This window comes from Juglans microcarpa x Juglans regia, chromosome 4D (genome assembly GCF_004785595.1).
Source record: "Juglans microcarpa x Juglans regia isolate MS1-56 chromosome 4D, Jm3101_v1.0, whole genome shotgun sequence".
Classification (NCBI taxonomy): Eukaryota; Viridiplantae; Streptophyta; class Magnoliopsida; order Fagales; family Juglandaceae; genus Juglans; species Juglans microcarpa x Juglans regia.
The window spans coordinates 32,547,859-32,567,567 of record NC_054600.1 but is presented as its reverse complement, the minus strand read 5'-3'; the positions used below and the strand labels follow the sequence as shown (position 1 = coordinate 32,567,567).

The 19,709-nt window shown below is 31.6% G+C and overlaps 3 protein-coding genes across 3 annotated transcripts; all 3 read right to left on the bottom strand.

Annotated features, from left to right (window-relative positions):
* Positions 1-5,270: 5,270 nt before the first annotated feature.
* LOC121260301 lies at positions 5,271-5,765 on the bottom strand. Its single transcript, XM_041162128.1, has one exon. It carries the CDS (start codon positions 5,763-5,765, stop codon positions 5,271-5,273), a length of 495 nt encoding a protein of 164 aa, XP_041018062.1.
* A 3,014-nt stretch (positions 5,766-8,779) lies between these two features.
* LOC121261140 lies at positions 8,780-9,993 on the bottom strand. Its single transcript, XM_041163339.1, has one exon. The coding sequence runs from the start codon at positions 9,780-9,782 to the stop codon at positions 9,216-9,218; it is 567 nt and encodes a 188-aa protein (XP_041019273.1). The 5' UTR covers positions 9,783-9,993; the 3' UTR covers positions 8,780-9,215.
* A 2,643-nt stretch (positions 9,994-12,636) lies between these two features.
* On the bottom strand, positions 12,637-15,136 carry LOC121260300. The gene is made up of 3 exons (XM_041162127.1): positions 15,017-15,136; positions 14,012-14,127; positions 12,637-12,712 (listed from the first exon to the last, which is right to left on the bottom strand). Exons 1-3 carry the CDS (start codon positions 15,134-15,136, stop codon positions 12,637-12,639), a joined length of 312 nt encoding a protein of 103 aa, XP_041018061.1.
* Positions 15,137-19,709: the final 4,573 nt, after the last annotated feature.

The window sequence follows — 19,709 nt, the reverse complement described above, 5'->3', positions numbered from 1 at the left end:
GAACGGACAAAATCTAGAATGAAAAATAATATTACTCGTAATAATATTAATAACAGTTACGACAATTACAATTTTGGCCAAAACCTGACCTTCTAATTTTAAGGACCTGATTAGACTTATATTAAGGGTAAACAAGATCATAATTTTATCTTCTTCTTTTGCAACTAATTCTTCAGATATGTCATGGCCAGTATAACTCGGATTTAGCCCTCTAGTTTCTCTTGGGCAATCAATAGAACATCATTTTTTTCCTCGGCTTCTATTTTCAGGCTTGGTTGGAATTTCATTAATCATTAAAGCATCCACGAATGGACTGTCATTGGTTGTTTACAGTACTTTGTCAGACAAAATTATGATATAGAAATTCAGACTAATTCGAATTTGAACCTTAGACTGTAATTTTAAAGAAGTGAGGACGACAACTAGCAAGTCAGATCGGGAAAAGGACGAACTTCCTTGCATTAAAGCAATATTCTTGAAACCCTTTCGTTTGGACTCTTTATGATCATCTTGGATTCTCTCTAGCAGTAGAGAGAGAGGAAAAAAAAATTTAGTCAGAAAAAGAGTACAAGCACATAGAAGGAGTTACAAGGCAAACAGAAGTGAGAAGATCAGTGTGGTTGTAAAGCTGGAGAGAGAGAGAGAGAGAGAGCTAAGCAGAGGAATGAAAAGAAAAAGTTGGTGGTCTTTACGTTACATACACTAATGCTCGTGCGCACCCTCTTTCTTCCCCGTTCTGCTTTTGGGACCCAAAGTCTCTTTCTCGAAGGAATATACAGTGTGTGGTCTTTATCGCACCCGGCATGCCGGTCTTTTCCATTTTCTAGGGTTTTACACCCTCCCATGCTATCCCTTGCATAGTATTTTTCCACTTTCTCTCTTTTGACATTTTTAAGCTTGTGTTTGAATAGGGAGATCATTCTACTAGTATTTAATATTTTATTATTATTATTTATTTACTTTTTACTATTTATTATTATTATTTAATATTATTTTTTTATTTTTTTTATCTTTTTTTATTATTATTTACAGATTATCTGAAATCATTCACTAACCAAACGTAACCTTAAGCATTATATTGAAACAACAAAGTGTAAATATAATTAGTACAAGCAGAAAAAGTGGATGAAAAAAAAGAAAAATTAATTAAGTAATAAAGAAACCATTTGAAAAGAACATTATTTTGATACAATATATATATATATGTATATATTTATATTAATGTTTTCAAGGACCAAAGGAAGTATTTATATATTTTCTATATATATGTTATGTCAATCATGGTCTCAACATATAATAAGAAGCTGCCATTTGGAATCTGCATGCAACTACTAAGCAATTATTTGGGGAGCCAGATGGAGGAATATTAGAAAAAATAGTGGGTTGCGCAAACAAAAAGTAAAGTATATATATATATATTTTTAAAGACCACAATAAATTGGCCTGAAAATATGTTGGGTCCAGGCAGAGGCTGGCCAGATACTTCAAGAATAATTGAGGCTCAAGTTGTACGTACCCCCAGTCTGCTTTACAGTGATCAAATATATATATATATATATATATATATATATATATATATACTCTTGGAATATGTGTCTTGCATTAGTTCTGAACATTTTACCCAATTAAGTCCAAGGATAATTAGATGCGATGAGATCAAATTTGCATAAGCTTAATTCCTTGTATTTAACCTTTCGAGTAGATCAAGGAAATGAAAACTCGAAAGAACTTTAAGCAGTCTCGCTCCTCCCTAGCTATCTGTCACCAGCTGTCATCTAGACAAGCATTAATGTAGACGAAACTATGTTTTCTTACTTCTTCAGTTTTCTTTTGATGAAAAACCTGGGTGGTTTTTTTTTTTTTTATCGGACAATATCATTGTTCACGCTTTCCGAATAAATGGCAAGCGAACTCAGCAATGGGTCTAGATTTACATCCTGTCATCCAATGATCGTGCATGAGAATATATGATCTATATGTATGTAATGGTCTACTAGAATCCATGACATAAAGTATTATGATCGATATCGGTCATGATGTTTCCGGGGTTTCTTATATTAATTTATGGCATATATGATTCAACTGCAATTAATTAGTTCAACATTAATGAAAAGTTTATATATATATATAGAAAAAATTTATTTATCATCTTCTCATCATTTTATGATATATTAAATGATATGTTTACAAATAAAATATAATAAATAATTTCTAATCACTTAATGCCACATCATAAGATGATAGAAGGATAATGAAAATTAAAATGATGAGTAATATTAGTCACATATATATATATATTTATATATATATGCTGTAAAGAGCAAAACCAGGTTCGGTGCTTCGTTTGTACTTATAGTAATTAATGAGGCACTTTTCATTTCTATATACATTTTATAATGTTCGATCGTTATTTTATTTTGAATTTAGGTTATCACTTTTTTCCCTTAATTAGGTATGCATGACGTGGAACCGACAATTTCCCTTAAATAAGGGTCTCTAATATCTCTTTCGAAATCTCATGTAGGGCGTAATGTTCATAGTTAGTGGTCCAGTTCAGCCATACACTTTGCCCAAAACTTTAATAAAATGGTTTGACTAATTAATTAAGGATTATATTATAGTAGCAATGCCGGTAAGCATTAATGCTTTTTATTTTTTATTTTCCCACTACTTTTTAAAAAGAATAAATTTCCAATTCAGCCTCTGATCTACAGATGTCGGGTTTCAAGGGTCCACTAAGATTACTGCTAACATGGGCTACTTATAATGCATCCAAGAGCTCAACTCAGTATCACATGGCATCAACTGGGCGGTGGGTGTGAATTTAGATTACGTTTAGATGTTGAAATGAGTTGAATTGATTTAATAAAATATTATTAGAATATTATTTATTTATTATTATTATTATTATTTTGAGATTTAAAAAAGTTAGATTATTTATTATATTTTGTATTGAGATTTGAAAAAATTATAATGATGAGTTGAGATGAGTTTTGTTTTTAAAGGAAGTTAGATTAATTGCCGACGATTCAAATTCTCCAAATTCTTCAAAAAGGTGCACGGAAAATTAAACGTCTCATCTGCATGCACATCAAACCCATTTAAGGGTCGTTCTCATTCGGTGATTTAGGTATGAAATCCAACGGAAAAAAAAAACCGAAGTCCGATGTAAAGTAAAATACAGTATAATAACAGAACTAATTAACAAACTGAACTGTGCAAATTAAGTACTGCGGGTACTGGACAAAAATACAGTTATTTACATATATAGTCATGATCTAAATAAATTAAGAGTGCCAGCTGACTAACTGAAACTTGATCACTTAACTGTAAACCGTGAATCTTTGGACCAAAATATCTACATGATGAGTTCTTCGTTATCTTTAACTAATTAAATAAGTTGGCAAAAGTAGCACCACCACATAATTATATAAGACCAGTACATGACACAAACATACAGGTTTCTACTTACAAAATATGCCGGTTACACATATATATACAGGTTTCTACTTAAATAAATTGAGTCTTGCAACTAAATGTAGCCTGAATGAATCCTGTTTTCTTTTTCTTTTTTCAATTTTGGTACATTTCAAGGTTCTCTGCCCTTTGTGTTGGTTCACATTGTCTTGGCCATAAATATTGGTTGGTGGGAGTCATTTTCTTGACGGTATGACCGGAAAGTGTTCATATTTTTGGGGTGATGGGGAGGTAGCAATGATTCAGTTTTGCTTAATTAAGAACGAACTTCTAAGCTTTTGTGTTGGTGAAGATCATTTTTGAAGTGGGCCAACCAGTTCAGATATTTTTAACTGGGATGTTATAATACCAATGTTGGGATCAGACGAAGACGCTCGACGCCACTCTTTGTTTCATTTTCATGAAGATGAAGACGAAGATGAAGACGTCTTCTGCAACGGCCACTCTATTTCGAAAACACAACAACAATGGCAGACCCAAATAAGGAAATAGATTCTTTTCTCGGTGTTCTTCTGAAAATTTCATATGGGCTTAAATTTGAGCAAGGCAGATGGTTTACAGATTGAAAGAAACATTTACAGATGGTTTACTCAAAATTAGGTAGAAAGAGGAGAGAAAAATCAAAACAATGTGTTTTGCCTTTTCATTATATCCCGCTGCTACCTAAATGAAACACGGTCGTTTCACTTACTGACATGGAGCCGGTTGCGGCGTTGCGCAACGTTTACTAGCCTTTAGCATTTTTCTTCTACTTAATTCTGAATTTAAAGGTCTTCGAGTGCAAAACGTGGCCTATTTTACAAAGGTTTGGCCTTTTTCTTTTAATTTACTGGAAGTATATGCCGATGGATTAGCTTACTGTTGTTAATCGATCTGAGGATGATCGAGGCCGAGCCACAGTACTATATATAATTATATATAAAATTTATAGTTCAGCCACGTCACCAATATAATTTTCATCGTGGACCCCGACTGAGCTAAAAAAATCACATGCACTTTTAAGAAATTAAGGTGGCCCATATTCCATGCTAGCTCTTTTAAACCCTAGAGAAAGTGGAGGGGTATTGCACGCGTGAAACTGATCACGTACGTGCTATGTGAGATTTTGCTTGCATGCACCAAGCTAGGCTAGCTTCAGTTGAGATTTGCTCGATCAAAGTAATTTTTCGGGATTGAGAAATTGGTTAATTGGTACCATTCGGAATTATCGACCATATCTATATTCTAATAATATTTTATATAATTTTTAACTTTTATCTTAATTCATTTTATCTCATTTCATTTGTAAAAATAAACAAGACTAAGTAAAGCTTAATTTAGATTATCTGCAGGCTTGTTGATTAATATATAGGACCGAGCTTTGATTTGCTAGTCGCCAATGATTTAACATGTATTTATTGAAAATTATTTTCTTGATCGAATCAACTTGGTATGGACCGTATGCATGGTACAAGAAATCAGCCAGTATTTGGGTAAAATTAAATCACCTTACTGCATGCATGCATGCATGGATAATTAAAAATTAAGAATCTACTTATAAATTCTTAAATTGCAAATCAAAGAGAAGAAATTAATCGAGCAACGTACGTTGTGTATATGTTTTAGCCAGACTGAAATACTTTAACGATTGGAGCATGCAACCACAGTAATTAAAATTTTGAAAATTTATTGTATATATGATATATAGCCCAATCAGTCGTATCCAGTATTAATATGTACCACAAAAGCAACATGCATGACCAGGCCGGTAAGGAGTTTGGGCATCAATATTGCTAAAATAATTAATATTATAATTAGTTTGTAAGATCAATATTTGGAAAACAGCTCGTGCTTCGGCCTAACTTTGTCATTGACGAGTTCTTGGAGCTCCTGTTTTCACAACTTCTTTTCGCTATATCTCTCAGTATGCATGCCAATGAGAGCTTCGGGTTGAGCCTGGCTGTATTGTTGAATTTCTGGAAAAACTCCCTGTGAGAGGCAACCGCATCTCCAGTGGATGTTTTTGGAGTTCGAATTAGCCTTTCTTTTACAGCTTCGGAACAAAGGCCGCATACCCAATTTCCTGAATAAGATTCTTCAACTTCTACGATGTAGGCCGGGGTGCAGTCCTCTTTGAGGCCACAGCATTTGCATTCAGCTTGCTCGACGTCATTGACTATGGCAATGGTCTCTAATTCCTTGCTATTTTTTTCTATCTCCACAGATATGTCGGAGACCACCTTTCGCAGCCTGATCTGTTCATTCTGGAGAGTAAGATAGAGAGAGAGAGAGGTAACCAGGCCATGCATTAGCTCGATAATATAACAAGTGAAATAAGCAATGTAACACTAAATTAACGACACTATATATGATGAGGTAAATTAGGAGATGGAATAGTACCTCTGCTTCATTAAGTGATTTTGATGCCATATCTTCCTAATTAAAGAAGTTAGCTTCACTTCAATTCAGACTCGTGTATACATTTGTACGTACAAAAAAAGTCGCTGTTTTGGGTATTTTATAAGTGATCAGAAGAATCGATCTGATCTTAAAGTGGATAGAATCAACAGGGAAGTGGACGTCGTTGTCATAATAGGCCAGCTAGCTTATCGATCGACAATTTCCATGAGGATTGAACGCTTTACAGGCTTAAATATCTCAAATTTCACGGATGAGGCCGGTTGCTTTTCCAATATTAATGATTAATGTGCAAATTGCAGAGCTAGTAGCTAGGAACGGCCAGGGGGCGGGCAGTAGCTAGCTAGGGCTTTTTTCTGCAATTTGCAGTGCTGCAACGATCGATATTGGAGAAGACATGGAAAGATCGTCCGTGGGTGTTCGAGGGTATGAAATACTAATCGCTTTCCTTACTCGTGAGGACTCACGAGATCCATTATAAGGAACCCGATTTGATTGTGTTTTGCTAAAACAGACGTAGTCACGTACGTGCATCTTTGTAATTCAACTGGCCTGACCTGACTATATATATATATATATATATATATATATATATCTTAGACTGCATGCTTGTAGTCATATAGATGAAAGCTGTAGAATATTTTAAAAACAGAGAGAGGGGAAATTAAATGAAGCTCAGGAACTAAAGGAGAGACAGAATTAGCACTCAAAAAACATCATTTATATTTCTCTCTTTTCCTAATTAGTTGATTTTGGCCTCGATTTGAAAAATGAGATGAGATGAAAAAATTATAAGTACTAATAGTAAAATAGTTTATGAATAGCAGTTGATTTGAGTTAAGACTTTTTTTAGAGTTTTGGAAAAGAAGAGAGAAAATTTTGAATAAAAATATTATAAGTTAATATATTATTATAATATTATTTTTCTTTTAGAATTTGAAAAAGTTAAATTATTTTTTGTGTTTTATCTAGAAGTTTGAAAAATTAATAATAATTAGATAATGAATAAGTGAGTAAATTTATTTTTTTAAGAAAATAAAAGGATTAAAATGTATTTTGTGTTTGACTTCTAAATAGTGTTTAGAAAGGAGATGAATGAATTCAAAGGAGACATTTATCTCTTCTCAGAAGTTGCATTGTTCTGTTTGGGTCACGGCTTTCTTAATCTTCGTATGGAGGCAGCCCATTACAATACATTTTTCTGTAACCAAGCACGGCCTTCTTAAAGCTGAATAAATTGTGGGTCTCGGACTCGGCCACATCTCCTACAAGTCCAGGTTAACTAGAAGCCCGGAGATGAGAGCCCAATTTTTTATCAGACTGATTTAAGTTGCGTTTAGATATTAAAATATTCTCATATATTCTGTAAATAATAATATAATATTAAATAGTAATAAAAAATAATAAAAAATAAATAAATAATAATAATAAAATAATACCACTGTCAAAACTAGGCCTTAAAAATAAAATACTTGTTTATTGACATTCTGTATATAAGTATGTGCCTCTCTATTTTTTGTAATGAAAAATTATACACATAATCCTGACAAAAATTAAAAAGGACCGTCTCTACTACTAAAAATAAACTTTTGGGCGGTTTCGATCACCTTTTTTTTTTTCACTAACTATTAACTTCCTAAATAAATAATTTAATTTTTTGAAAGTTTTTATAATAATTGACCAATTTTCAACTCGGGCCTTGGCATCCCTAATTAAGAGCATTCTTATTGGCTAATTAGGTAAAGGCAAAGCTAAAATCACATATTTTTTCTTTTAGCTATTTCATTTAAGAAAGATTATGATATTGGATTATCTATCTATTCGTCAAAATAATAATAAAATATTATTAAATTAATTTTTTTATCTAAATTATTTTTCTCATAATTTTCAATTCAAACCCATTTTAAATTATATGAATCCAAGCACCTATATATATATATATATATAAATAATAATTAGTGGTACAAATGTTATATATGTAGCAACAAAATGAGAGAGAAATTAATATAAATTATCCAATGCCATACAAATATAGAAAGTTACTGTAACTAGCAAGCAATATATTTACCTTTTGCCTCTTCCAATATAGACCCTTTTAAGGGATTGTTAGCCAAATTTTAGTTTGCATTTACGTTTGGCTATGCCAATGAGATGCTCTAATATATAGAATGTAAACGTACAGGTTCTAGCTAGCTAGGAGATTATAGTTAAAACATTCCCATGTGTATGTATTTTAACATTTATATATATGAAAAATTGTTAACTAATTCTCAAAAAATTCTCTCAATCCGATCGACTATGCTTATATGTAAAATAACTGTTTTACTTGGAGTACCAACTACCAACCTAAACGTGTTTTTGATACCATAATATTTTTATATAACTTTTTCTTCTTATATCTCTCCCTCTCTTTTTTAATTATTTCTTTCGCTTCCTCTTTTCATCTACATATCTTTTTTCTATATCAATATATCTTTCTCCATTTTTTTCATTTGTCTCTATCTTTATTGAGATCCAGAATAAAATTTGAAGAAGCATTAATGACGCATGTTCTTAGAAAGTTTATCATAATTAAAATTGGAAAGTCTTGATTGGGATAGAGACATTATTTTTTTATTTTTGGAATATGAAAATTGTACGCTAATTGATCTAATTCTGGTAGCGCTGATGCATGCTAAATATATAAATCAACTAGTGCACTTGAAAATAAGTGCAAATATACTCATGATTACTAAATTTCAAATTAAAGATATTAGGAAAACTCTACTCCGACCGAGGAAGTCACCGATTTTATTTAATGGTTAAGGAAGTGTTTTATAATAAATTTATGATTTTTATTTATTTTTTAAAAATGTTTAAGGAATTAAACAAATGTTTTAAAAAAAATTTACGCAATCGGCCGGTAAAGAACTAATTCGGTGACTTTTATCTATCACCCAAGATATTATTGCTTACAAACTACGTACCCATCGTTACAGATCACTTGATCATGAAATTAGAATGATATATATGATTGTTCTCTTCACAACGTTTAACAACTAGCCCTTGCATGCAGTGAAAGTCGGAGCAGAGATTCGATGCAAGTTAGTGTAGGGGAATAAAGAGATGTTGAAAGTCTTCAAGGGGTGCATGTTTATCGTTTCATCTACAAAAAATGCCACTGCTCTTGGACAGGGCATGTAGCAAACGTTGGGGTATGAGTAAAGGCAAAAGTGGCTGCAGGCAACCGCTGGCGAATAGCTAAACCCAAATAATATAATTGGCCATGCAGATTTCTCGCTAGCTAGCTGATCATGCACCAACATATCATAAGAACGTACGGCCCCATCCTCTTTGGTGGCTCAGTCATTGGCCACCGACTGGTCGACAATCTCCCTCGTGATCGCCGGAATACAACTCGAGCTCCTTGCAAGTCCACCCTTCTTTAGATCAACCACCTTATCTCTTGGACTCTGAGACTTGGCTCTGTTTGATCTCGGGCTCTTCTTCAAAATCTCTTTCATGGCCTCAGCTTGGTACAACACAGGATATGACCTTCCAATCTTGTTGAACCTGACACACGCAGTCATGTGCTTATTCAAAGCCTCCTCTCTTTTCACTTCATTCTTCTCCATCTCTTCACTCACAGCCACAGCGCACAGCCCACAGATTAACTTCCCCGAGAACTTTTCACGCACGCAATTTATGTATTCCGGGGTGCACTCTTCCGACATGCCACAGCACTCGCACTGAGCCTCCTCTACCTCCGATATGGGTGGGAGGTGTGCGTCGATGTCTTCTTTGCTTAGCTCCAATGAGATGTCGGATATTGTTCTTTGGAGACTTTCCATTGAAAGCTTTGGTGGTGGCTTACTAACGTTTTCCCTCTTGTAGTGGGACCCGATGGGATTTTCTCTGTGTGGAGCCATGAGGATGAAGGATAGCTTTAATTGAAGTGGGATTGTGGGAGGGTTTTCTTCGGAACGAGTTCAGAAATTTGAGGACTTCTCATGTGGGAAGCAAGGTGTGGATTGCCAATGTTCTTATTTATAATGGCCTTCTATATCTGCCGAAGCCTAGCTAAGATCAGCAGATGTATGTGGACTATAAACGATGTTACCTCAGCAATCAATAAATGTGTGTGTGAGGGAGAGAGACGGATGGAGAGTACGTACCTACTATATACCTACCCTTAACAGCCTGGATTTTTCTTGAAGATATCAGAAAATATCAGCCTTTTCTACGTCTATATTAATTACAGTAACCAATACTACTGCGCGCGTACACACGAACTTTCGGTTTTATTTAGTGGTTTTGGCTGAAAGAATTATTCTTGGACGAGTGATTATTTCACGTTATATTAGAGGAGAAGTCCTCCGAGTATAACAACACTATATTTTTGCAGAATTACACCTTTTGCGAATCCCGGTAAAGGGAAAGGAACAAAAAAAACTGTGGTTATTCACATGAACATTCAGTTCAACCATACATATATATGCAGTCCTTACTTCAGCTTTTTCTTCTTTTGGCTCTCTTTTTTTCAGATTGTTTCTGGCTTTAGGCAGAAACAAATTAATAAATTTTCCAAAAAGAATAATATGGGTTTGTCTTTACACATCCGATTGATCCAAAGAACTCCAGAATCACGAGAAACATAGTCAATCATGTGAGAGAGAGAGAGAGTTAGAGAGATGCAGAGAGAGAGACAGATGCACTTTTCAGATGGATGATTTAAAGAAAAAAACAAGTATTACAATCACAAGTATCATGAAATGAGGAAAATAAAAAGTGGTTCCAGCTTCAGCCTTCCAGTTCCAGGCTTTACTTTGGGGAGAAGAAAGCTGAGAGAAACCAGTCTTCTCTTGCTGCCTGTATTCCTGGTTGAAAAAATAAAAGTAGTAATATTATGGGATGATAAAAAAATATCTAATAAAGTATTATAAATGTATCACATCTTAATGAAAATGAAAGGATGGCGTGGTATAAAAAATTTTCCAAAATAAAAATACAACATAAAGGGCGTTGAGTGCGTGGATTTGTTTTATGAGAAAAGGAAACGTCACCAAGTACGTCCACACCCTTCATTTTCAGGGCTGCCACCCCCTTACATCCAGCGGTCACCCCCCGTCTGCCCTCCATGAAAAAAACTATATATTTACAATATTTATTTATTTTTGTTTGTTTGTATTTAAAAGGGTCTGCCTGGAGCAGGATGCGGTGTAAATAAGGATTTTAAACCAACCAATAGTTGCTTGGCACGTATGAGTTTTATGTAATGTAAACTAGAATCGGTTGTAGGCAAAAAAATCGAATTACAAGGGTTTCTCCCCCTCGCCCGCGTTTCTACCCCCTCCCCCTCACCTGTATCCCTCTTTCAACTCTCTCTCTCTCTCTCCGAACTCTCGCTCTGTGCATAATCCGTTGGATGAATTTGTTGCTCTAGTGTATTTTTTTGTGCATTTATCTCTAGATGAATTTTCGAAACTATTTAATTAGGTGTATTTTTTATGCATTTTTAGGTGCTGAGTGTGGTGGTTTCAAATGGTTATGTTGATAAGAGGTTCAGACCGAAAGATTTCTATTATTTTTCATCAATTTCTTATTTCTCAGCAGCACATTGCTTTTTTTTTTTCCCAAACTTTCCCAATTTATGTCATCTTCTGTGATGTATGGTGCTATTTGATATTTTCTGAAAAGTTGATAATGTTTATATTCTTCATTTCTTGTCTGGGGGTATTTTTGTTCCTGAAATCATTATGGAGTCCATCTGGTGTTTGAGCTTGTCCATCTGGTGGGAGGGGATGGGGGAGGAAGAAAACGAATAGGAGTCGGAGGGGACTCGGGGATTTGAGAGGTGGGTAATATTCTACAGGCTCACCCATTGTAAATCATATGAGTTTCATACGTGTTCTATTTCTATTGGAGGTTGTAAACTTCTAATTTACACAATTACCGATTTGAAGCTTTTTCCATTTAAAAGGCAGCATTAACTACTTAATAATATAATATTCATTTGTTATCCAGCTTATATTCATGATCGATCTAGAAACTAATTAAGAAAAAAAATAATCAATTGGCCTTTTTTAGTATCATTCTCTTCATTTCTTAAAAATTTATGGCCTCTTTAAAATAAGTATTCTTTTTAGTACTTGGCTCCAATGACATTTTACGTGTTAGATTTTGATTGGTCGTTTCATGCATATAATACGCGCAGCATTGATGGAATTGGCGGGGGATGTTATATAAAGTAAGTTAATTGCGAGAACTATATATATATATTAGAATCGGACTACTCTGTCGCCTACTTGGCTGTTAGTTTTTCAAATTTTTTATTTTTAATTTTTCTATTCACATTTCTTTAATAGATTTAAATATTTTTAAAAAATAAAAAAATACATCAATACACTTAACTTTCTTAACCATTGAAAAAAAAAAAAAAATTCAATAAATTTGAGCGGTACGTTTGAGACTTCATAGTAAACTTTTTCTATATATTATATACACTATTGCTTTCAAAGTGGAGTTTGAGTCCGCAGATTCAATACGAAAAGGGAGTCCCATCATGTTGGTAATATCTGGTAAAATAAAACATCTTGTCAGAGAATGGTAGTATCTCAATAGGGATTAATTGTATTAGATCACGTACGTTAATCTATCTACGTACAAGTTTAATATCAGGGTGATGTACGTTCTTTATTCCCAAGTACGTAGGTTAAATATTATAAAAGCACAGCAGGAAATCAAGAAATAACATTATAAATAACATAAATCTAGAGCTAAGTTTCAGGTTGCGGATATATATTGGAGGGCATCGTCAATCTTCTTTACCATGAATTGAAGAGAAGACTCAAGATAAGAGCTAAAATCATAGAGGAATTACCACTCAATCTTACCAAAATTAGTAACAATATTATTATATATATTAGAGTACTCTCAATAGATTATTTATCATATATTTTAAAATACATCATCAAAACTCATTTTTTCTATTTTATATACTGACTTTTACAATATGTCATCCATCAATTTATCTATTTTTTCTCTATATTATTTAAATATTCTTTTTTTATTCTTTTTAAATATTTTATTTCTACCAATAAATTTACAATATCCATATATTTTTTTATATTTTTATATTTTTTTTATATACAATGTAAAATAATTCAGTCCTATACACCTAAAACAAAAATATATAAGCCAAATAAAACTTAAAAATAAAATCAAATAAGAAAAATTTTTTTTAAAAATAATTTCAAGATATTTTTAAGAAAAAAATGAAATATGTATTTTAAATGATGAACAATAAAAAGAATTTATTTATATAATAAAAATCAAAGTAAATAAAAATAGAGAATAAATGAAATATCAACAATAAAAAAATTTTTACAGGATGAACAGTATCCACTACATGTAGCGGGATACTGTAGTTAAATATATTTTACATAATCGGATAGAGTTTCTTTTTAAAACAATTCTTCAAATTATTTACATTTTTTATATAATAAAAAAGTCATTGGAGTGTTCTTAGTGACGAAACCTGCAATATTCTGGAACACGCAATAATATCTTACCAAAAATAGTTTAGAATGCACAAGAGGTACTATAATGGACACCAAAAACATCTGGTTTTTATTTTCGCAAAACATACAATATTTATTCTTAATTCCAAATGCAACACACACACAGCAACTTTATTATTTTGGGATTAACCACAACCACAACAACAACAACAACATAGAACACGTAAAAGAGTGTAACTTTACTTATCTCGTCTCGTTTTATCTCATTATTATAATTTTTTTAAATTTTTACACAAAACATAATAAACAATTCAAAATTTTTAAATTTTAAAATAATAAAAATATTAAAAAATAATATTTTTATAATATTTTATTTAACTTTTATTTAAAATCATTTTATCTCATATCATTTCATCTTATTATCTAAACGAGATCTTAATTAATGGATAGGAGTTGAGTGCAACATATAACTTTAACTCTTCTACGTGAAGAGTGCAGTTCTTCTATGTTTTTAACTTGCCACTGAAGATATATCGCATATGGGCATCTTGTGTCTTTTTTTTTTTCCTCGGTGGTTCATTTATCTTCTTATGTTCTTTGCCATGGAAGATAGCATAGCCTGAACAAAATAGGCCAACTCATCTTGTCTCCACCCTTTAATCGGATTAGCGACTAATGACCATTGGATCTTGCACCCTTGTTTGCTTTCCTCGCTGGTTGGATATACCGAGGTTGAGAGTATTGCCATGAGGGTCTTGATTAGGAATGAATTTGGTCAGATTCGGTTGGTCCATATGAGATTTTTGAGGTCAGATCGAACCCTTAATTCGGTCCAAGATTTTTCCACCCTTGATTGGACCAAACTCTCATACGGACTGAGTTGGGCTGTTCGGTCCGACACGACCAAATGGGCCAATTTTTTGACATATGGCCCAACTAATATTGCTAGTCAAATTTCGACCCAAGTTCTGACTTTTATCCTATTTTTAGCTTAAATTATTATTAACATACAAAAAATAGAAAAAAAAATTAAAAAAAAAAAACTTGAAAAATATGCAATATGCCAAACATCCAAACTCTAAATAAAAGAAAGACATAGAAAAAATGGAAAAATATAAATAAAAGTTATCCATATCCATCCAAAAAGGTTATCAATTATACTAATAAAATTAAAATTAAAAATAGAGAAAAATAAATTTAAAAAAATTCCTAATCTTCCAAGCTCTAAATAAAAGTTAAAAAACTAGAAGAAGTAAAGGAAATGACTTAATTAAGTGTAAATAGTAGAGTATGTATGAATATATTATGTATCTACATATTATAATGAAATAAATTATCATATGATTTATGATATATTATTAATTGATAGTATATATTATTTAATATTTTATATAGTCAAAAATAATAGATTAGATAAAAATTACATAATTAACTTATACAATTGAAATATAAAATAATAAGTTACATATAATATTTTAAATATATATATATATATTTGATCGGTTTTAATCCGGTCCGGTCCAAAACTCACAGATCTCGAGACTAGACCGAAAACCAAATTTCTGGTACATGGAGGATCGAAACCGATCAAACATATTTTTGGTTGGGTCAATTTTTTCAGTCCAGACTAAAAATTTTATGACCCTAGTCTTGATGCTGACGTTATTTTCCGTGACCTCGTAGCTCAAACTTTTCTTGATGGGATCTATCCTGATCAGCTTCTCATGGATCCACAATTGCTTCGTTTGCTCGCGTCCGTCCATCCCATACTTTTGTTGGGGTGGCAGCGCAGTAGAGGATGAGGCCAGGCTAGCTGCAGATCCCTTTGACAATGTGACTCTTGTCGATTATGTTAGGGAGCCCATGTGTGTAGGTTCAGAAGTCCTCCAAGAATGGCCATACTTCTTCTGTTGTTGGGATTGCTAGTTCAGCAGTGAGATTTTCTTTCCATTTTGGTACATGTACTGGTGCTTCCATTTGTGTGAGAGGGATTAGAGAGAAAGAAGAGAGAGAGAGAGGAGCGGGAGGAATGTAAAGGAGATATTGTTGAAGAGTAATGATAGATACAATCATAAGTTGTGCAAGGTGTATTCATTTTAAAATTTTAATATTACAAATTTTTTTTTTTATGTGAGTCATATATTTGTTCACTTTTTTTCAAAAAAATATGCGACACTTGCATACTTTATGGCTGTAAATATAATTTCTCATTATTAATAGTCATGTTCACTCGACTTCCGAACAAGGTACCCGATAACTCGGATATATCCGGCCCGAAATCCGAAGGAATCCGAGTTTTTGAAACCCAGGAATTCAAGTTCCGGATTGTACCTTTTTTTTTTATTATTACAAAAATTTCTTCCTTGAGATAATTCATATTAATGTCTATATCATATATATATATATATATATATATAGTAATTCACATGATTGCATGCATACGGTTGAAAAAGTAAATGAGAAGTAGTGACATATTGCCAATTCGTAAGGTTAAACATGATTTTAACTCAACTTTACGTAATGATCTCACTTACACTATTTTTTGCTTCTAAAATTGTTAAAAAAATGAGATTTTTACGGAGAAGAAACTTGAATTATAGTCTTTAATTAACACTGAAAAGTAAAACATCATCCTTTAATTGCATCAAAACAGTATTTGTAAAATCCCTTTACAAGTTGTATCACGTCTTTTAGTTCTATTACAATGCAGGTAATGCTTAAAAGCAAATTAGTAAGAAAACAAGTAATGGGCCAAAGTACATGTTCATGTTCATGTTTCTTGACCACTAATAAAAAGTCACGTGGAGAAGAGAGTAAAAAAAAGAAAAGAAAACCATAAAAATTGATAATTCATTAGATATAATATGTATTTTTCTTTTGAATTTCTTAAATGAACAGGTGTGCCCGGATTGCAATCTGAAAAAAAAAAAAAGAAAAAAAAAAGTACGGAGTTTAATACCTGATACCCTAGAATTTTTTTTTATGATGGTATTGGCCTAGATTTGTTCGGGGGGCCGTAAAAAATCCCCGTCTTAATGAACAGGCCTAATTATTGAATGTAGATATAGTTAGCGTAGCTGGGGTCTTTGCTATTTACAAGAAGAAAAATGACTGGTACAGACTCAAATAGACGAGTCGGGTATGGTTTTTCTGTAATATATATATATATATACCTCATCATATAGAGTGCAAAAAAAAAAAGTCCAATTTAATTTTAATATGATCTATTTTTTATAAAGAGTCAGCATAAAATTTATCTATTTAAAATTTGTAATTAACATTATTCCTATAATAAATTGAAGGCATGCTACGTACGTAATTGAATTTATTTTGAAACAAAAAAAAGTACTGGAATTGGATAGCGAAAACAAAATAGAGAGAGAAATTGTGGACCAGTTGTGGTCCAGCTTGCTTGTTATGTGTATGTGAGGAATCTAATTGCGATATTTTGTTTACGATTCTGAGTGAAGGATTGTATGTGCAGTCTCGTTGATAAATAGAATAAAAAAAATATTATTTTTAAAATAATATTATTATAATTTTAAAATTTTTTTAAACATAATTGTATGAGCTTACATGAACAGTTCCCATTTAAGAAATGTATGAAGACTAACTCTATAAAATAATTGATAATAAAAAGTATAAAATAATATTTTTGTTTTAAAATAATATTAACTAAGCTTATATAGAGTAATGCTAGATACAGGTTGTACAAGAGTCGTGCACACATTCTAAAAAATAGTGAGATATACTGTTAACAAATTTATTTTTTTTCAAGCAGATTTCATATTTAATTATTTTATTTAAAAGGAATGTCTAATTTTTACATATTCTATGACTGTAAATATTATTTCTCGTATATATATATATATATATATTCGTACACACGTTTTTCGGATTTAAATCAGTTTCAAAGTGGGTTTAAGCCCGCAGGGCCGCAGATTCAGTCCGAAAAGGCAGGCCCGACTATACATAAATAATACACCAACAAAAAGTAGTATGAAAGAAACTTGACTGTGGCGACGACATGTCGACCCAGTGCATCTGTGTGAAAGGCCCAATTGTGGGCATAAAGGCCCATTACCAATTGCAATTGCCAATGATAGAATTGAGAATGGGGCCACGTATAAAGCAAAGTCCGTCTGTTAGATCAACAGGCCCCGCAATTTAAGGGACAGATGTGCCATTTTTTCATTCACTAATTAACGCGAACGGTGCAAAAACATGTTGTATTGTTGTGTAGCACCATCATTGGTTGTTTCAAGTTACGGTCGGTGCTTTATGAAAAGAAAATGCAACCATGTGTCACCTCGAGGTTCGGATCGTCCTTACTTTAATCAATTCATCATTTTTAACCCTACCAGGTCATATTTCCTAGCAAAATAAACGTGGCAAAAGTTTTATAAATAGTGTGATAATTATGCCACGTGATCTATTTTTTATTAAAATTATTGATCAGTGTTAGCTGATGTAAAATATATTTTTAATTAATAATTTAAAATTAAACAACTTTATAGGAAATTATCATTTAAAATATAATAATAATTTATTGGGGGAAAACTGAAAAGTACAATTTCTTTACTTTCGTCTTGCGTGTAGACAGAGACCACCTTAGTTGGAAAAATATAGGGGGAAAATCCCAAACAAATTGTGGCCAGATATTATAGCTAAGAAAAGGCAATAATTCAAGGTAAGAGCTCCTTCCGCTTTTACTAATAAAGTTCTCGTATATCTTTTCGTTTTCCTCATAGTGATTAGTGTCAATGTTGAAAAGTACGTATACCAAAGCTGTCCTTTTAGATGAGACTTTTCCTATAATTTTAATTTTGTGTTTTCTAATAAGATTAATGTATTGAAATTTTATTATTAATAAATGCAACACATATGTATCAGCTTTAAAAATTTATCGGATAAGAAATTTTATAAAAATATATATTTTGATATAATATATTAGATATATTTATAATAAAAATAATTTAAAATTTTAACATATCACATTAAATTATATTAATTTATAAATTTATTTTAATAAAAAAAATTGTGGGCCTAAATTTTAATTTTTAATTTTTTGATTACTTAATTTGTACATTGCCGTGATACTGATTGGATTAGTAGGGATGACGGTGATGGAAGGAACGTGAAAGGGACAAAAAATGAATTTGTGGTGAGGCTCCGAGAACCTCTCTATACACGTGAAAAAAGAAACTTCATTGTCCTTTCGCCGTCTCTTTCGTGCGTTCTCAAAAGTCAAAGAAACGAATCAGACAAATATTATATGTGGGTTTTTCATATTATTTAGAGCACTAGTAATGATTTATTTATCTTTATTTTTATCTTTATATTTATATAATATATCTTTAAATTTATTTATATAAACTTATACGTTTCTAAATTTTTATATAGTTATAAATATTAAATAGTTTGAAAAAATACTATTCATTCTCAAAATATTATTTTTAATTTTTTTTCTCGCTCCTATCCATTAAAATCAACTTTATGAAATTTATATTAAGATAATTTTGATATATGAAATTTGTATTAAGTTGATGATATAAAATGTTTTTTAATATATATTAATATTTATTGATAAATTTAGTCATTTTGATATATGAAATTAGTAATATTTAGATATATAAAATTTATATTTTTGAGCATATGGTACTAATTGTAAAATATATAAAAATAATAATAATTTTAAGAAAAAAAATTAAAAATAATAATATTTTATTATTATTTAGTTCAAATATACATAATCTAATGTGAGAATTTTTCTTAATATATAAAATAAATTTTTAAAAAATATGATTTTAAGGATACATATAAAAAAAAACTAATGTTACTGCTCTAAAGCTTTAAATAGGCTTGACCAGTGAAACAAAAAATGCCTGGGTTGAATGGGGAGAGCAGTGGTTTTTGCGTTGCATTGGAATAGAATATTACGTCAATGTACGGGTATGGACATCACGTGTTTGTTATAATGCCGCAATGCGCGTTCCTGGAAGAAGAAGATTGTGGTTTGGTTTGAGTTGATCAACAACATTTGTTGTTTAAACGTCTTGTTATATGACCTTTTGGATGACTCATTCTGCATCCATAACCTCAATGGTTTTTCGAACTGTCATTATTAAAATCACTTGTCGTGTTCTGATATATTCAAACCGTTTGAATCTATGATCTTTTTTCTTGTTTTTTTTCTAGGTTAAAATACCTCGTTATTCAAGATATGTAATAACTAATATATACTTTTTATAAAGATAACTTTTTTATTCAAAAAATTTAAGCTGTTTAATAATAGGTATCAGTCTTCTTATGAATTATGCTACGATCTAGATGACC

Coding starts and splice junctions, on each gene's coding strand:
- LOC121261140 (XM_041163339.1), bottom strand. CDS start 9,782: ATGGCTCCACACAGAGAAAATCCCATCGGGTCCCACTACAAGAGGGAA.
- LOC121260301 (XM_041162128.1), bottom strand. CDS start 5,765: ATGCATGGCCTGGTTACCTCTCTCTCTCTCTATCTTACTCTCCAGAAT.
- LOC121260300 (XM_041162127.1), bottom strand. CDS start 15,136: ATGGACGGACGCGAGCAAACGAAGCAATTGTGGATCCATGAGAAGCTG. Junction 14,128..15,016: donor ACGTCAGCATCAAGACTAGG/GTCATAAAATTT, acceptor TTCCTAATCAAG/ACCCTCATGGCAATACTCTC. Junction 12,713..14,011: donor AAAGGGTGGAGACAAGATGA/GTTGGCCTATTT, acceptor CTATGATTTTAG/CTCTTATCTTGAGTCTTCTC.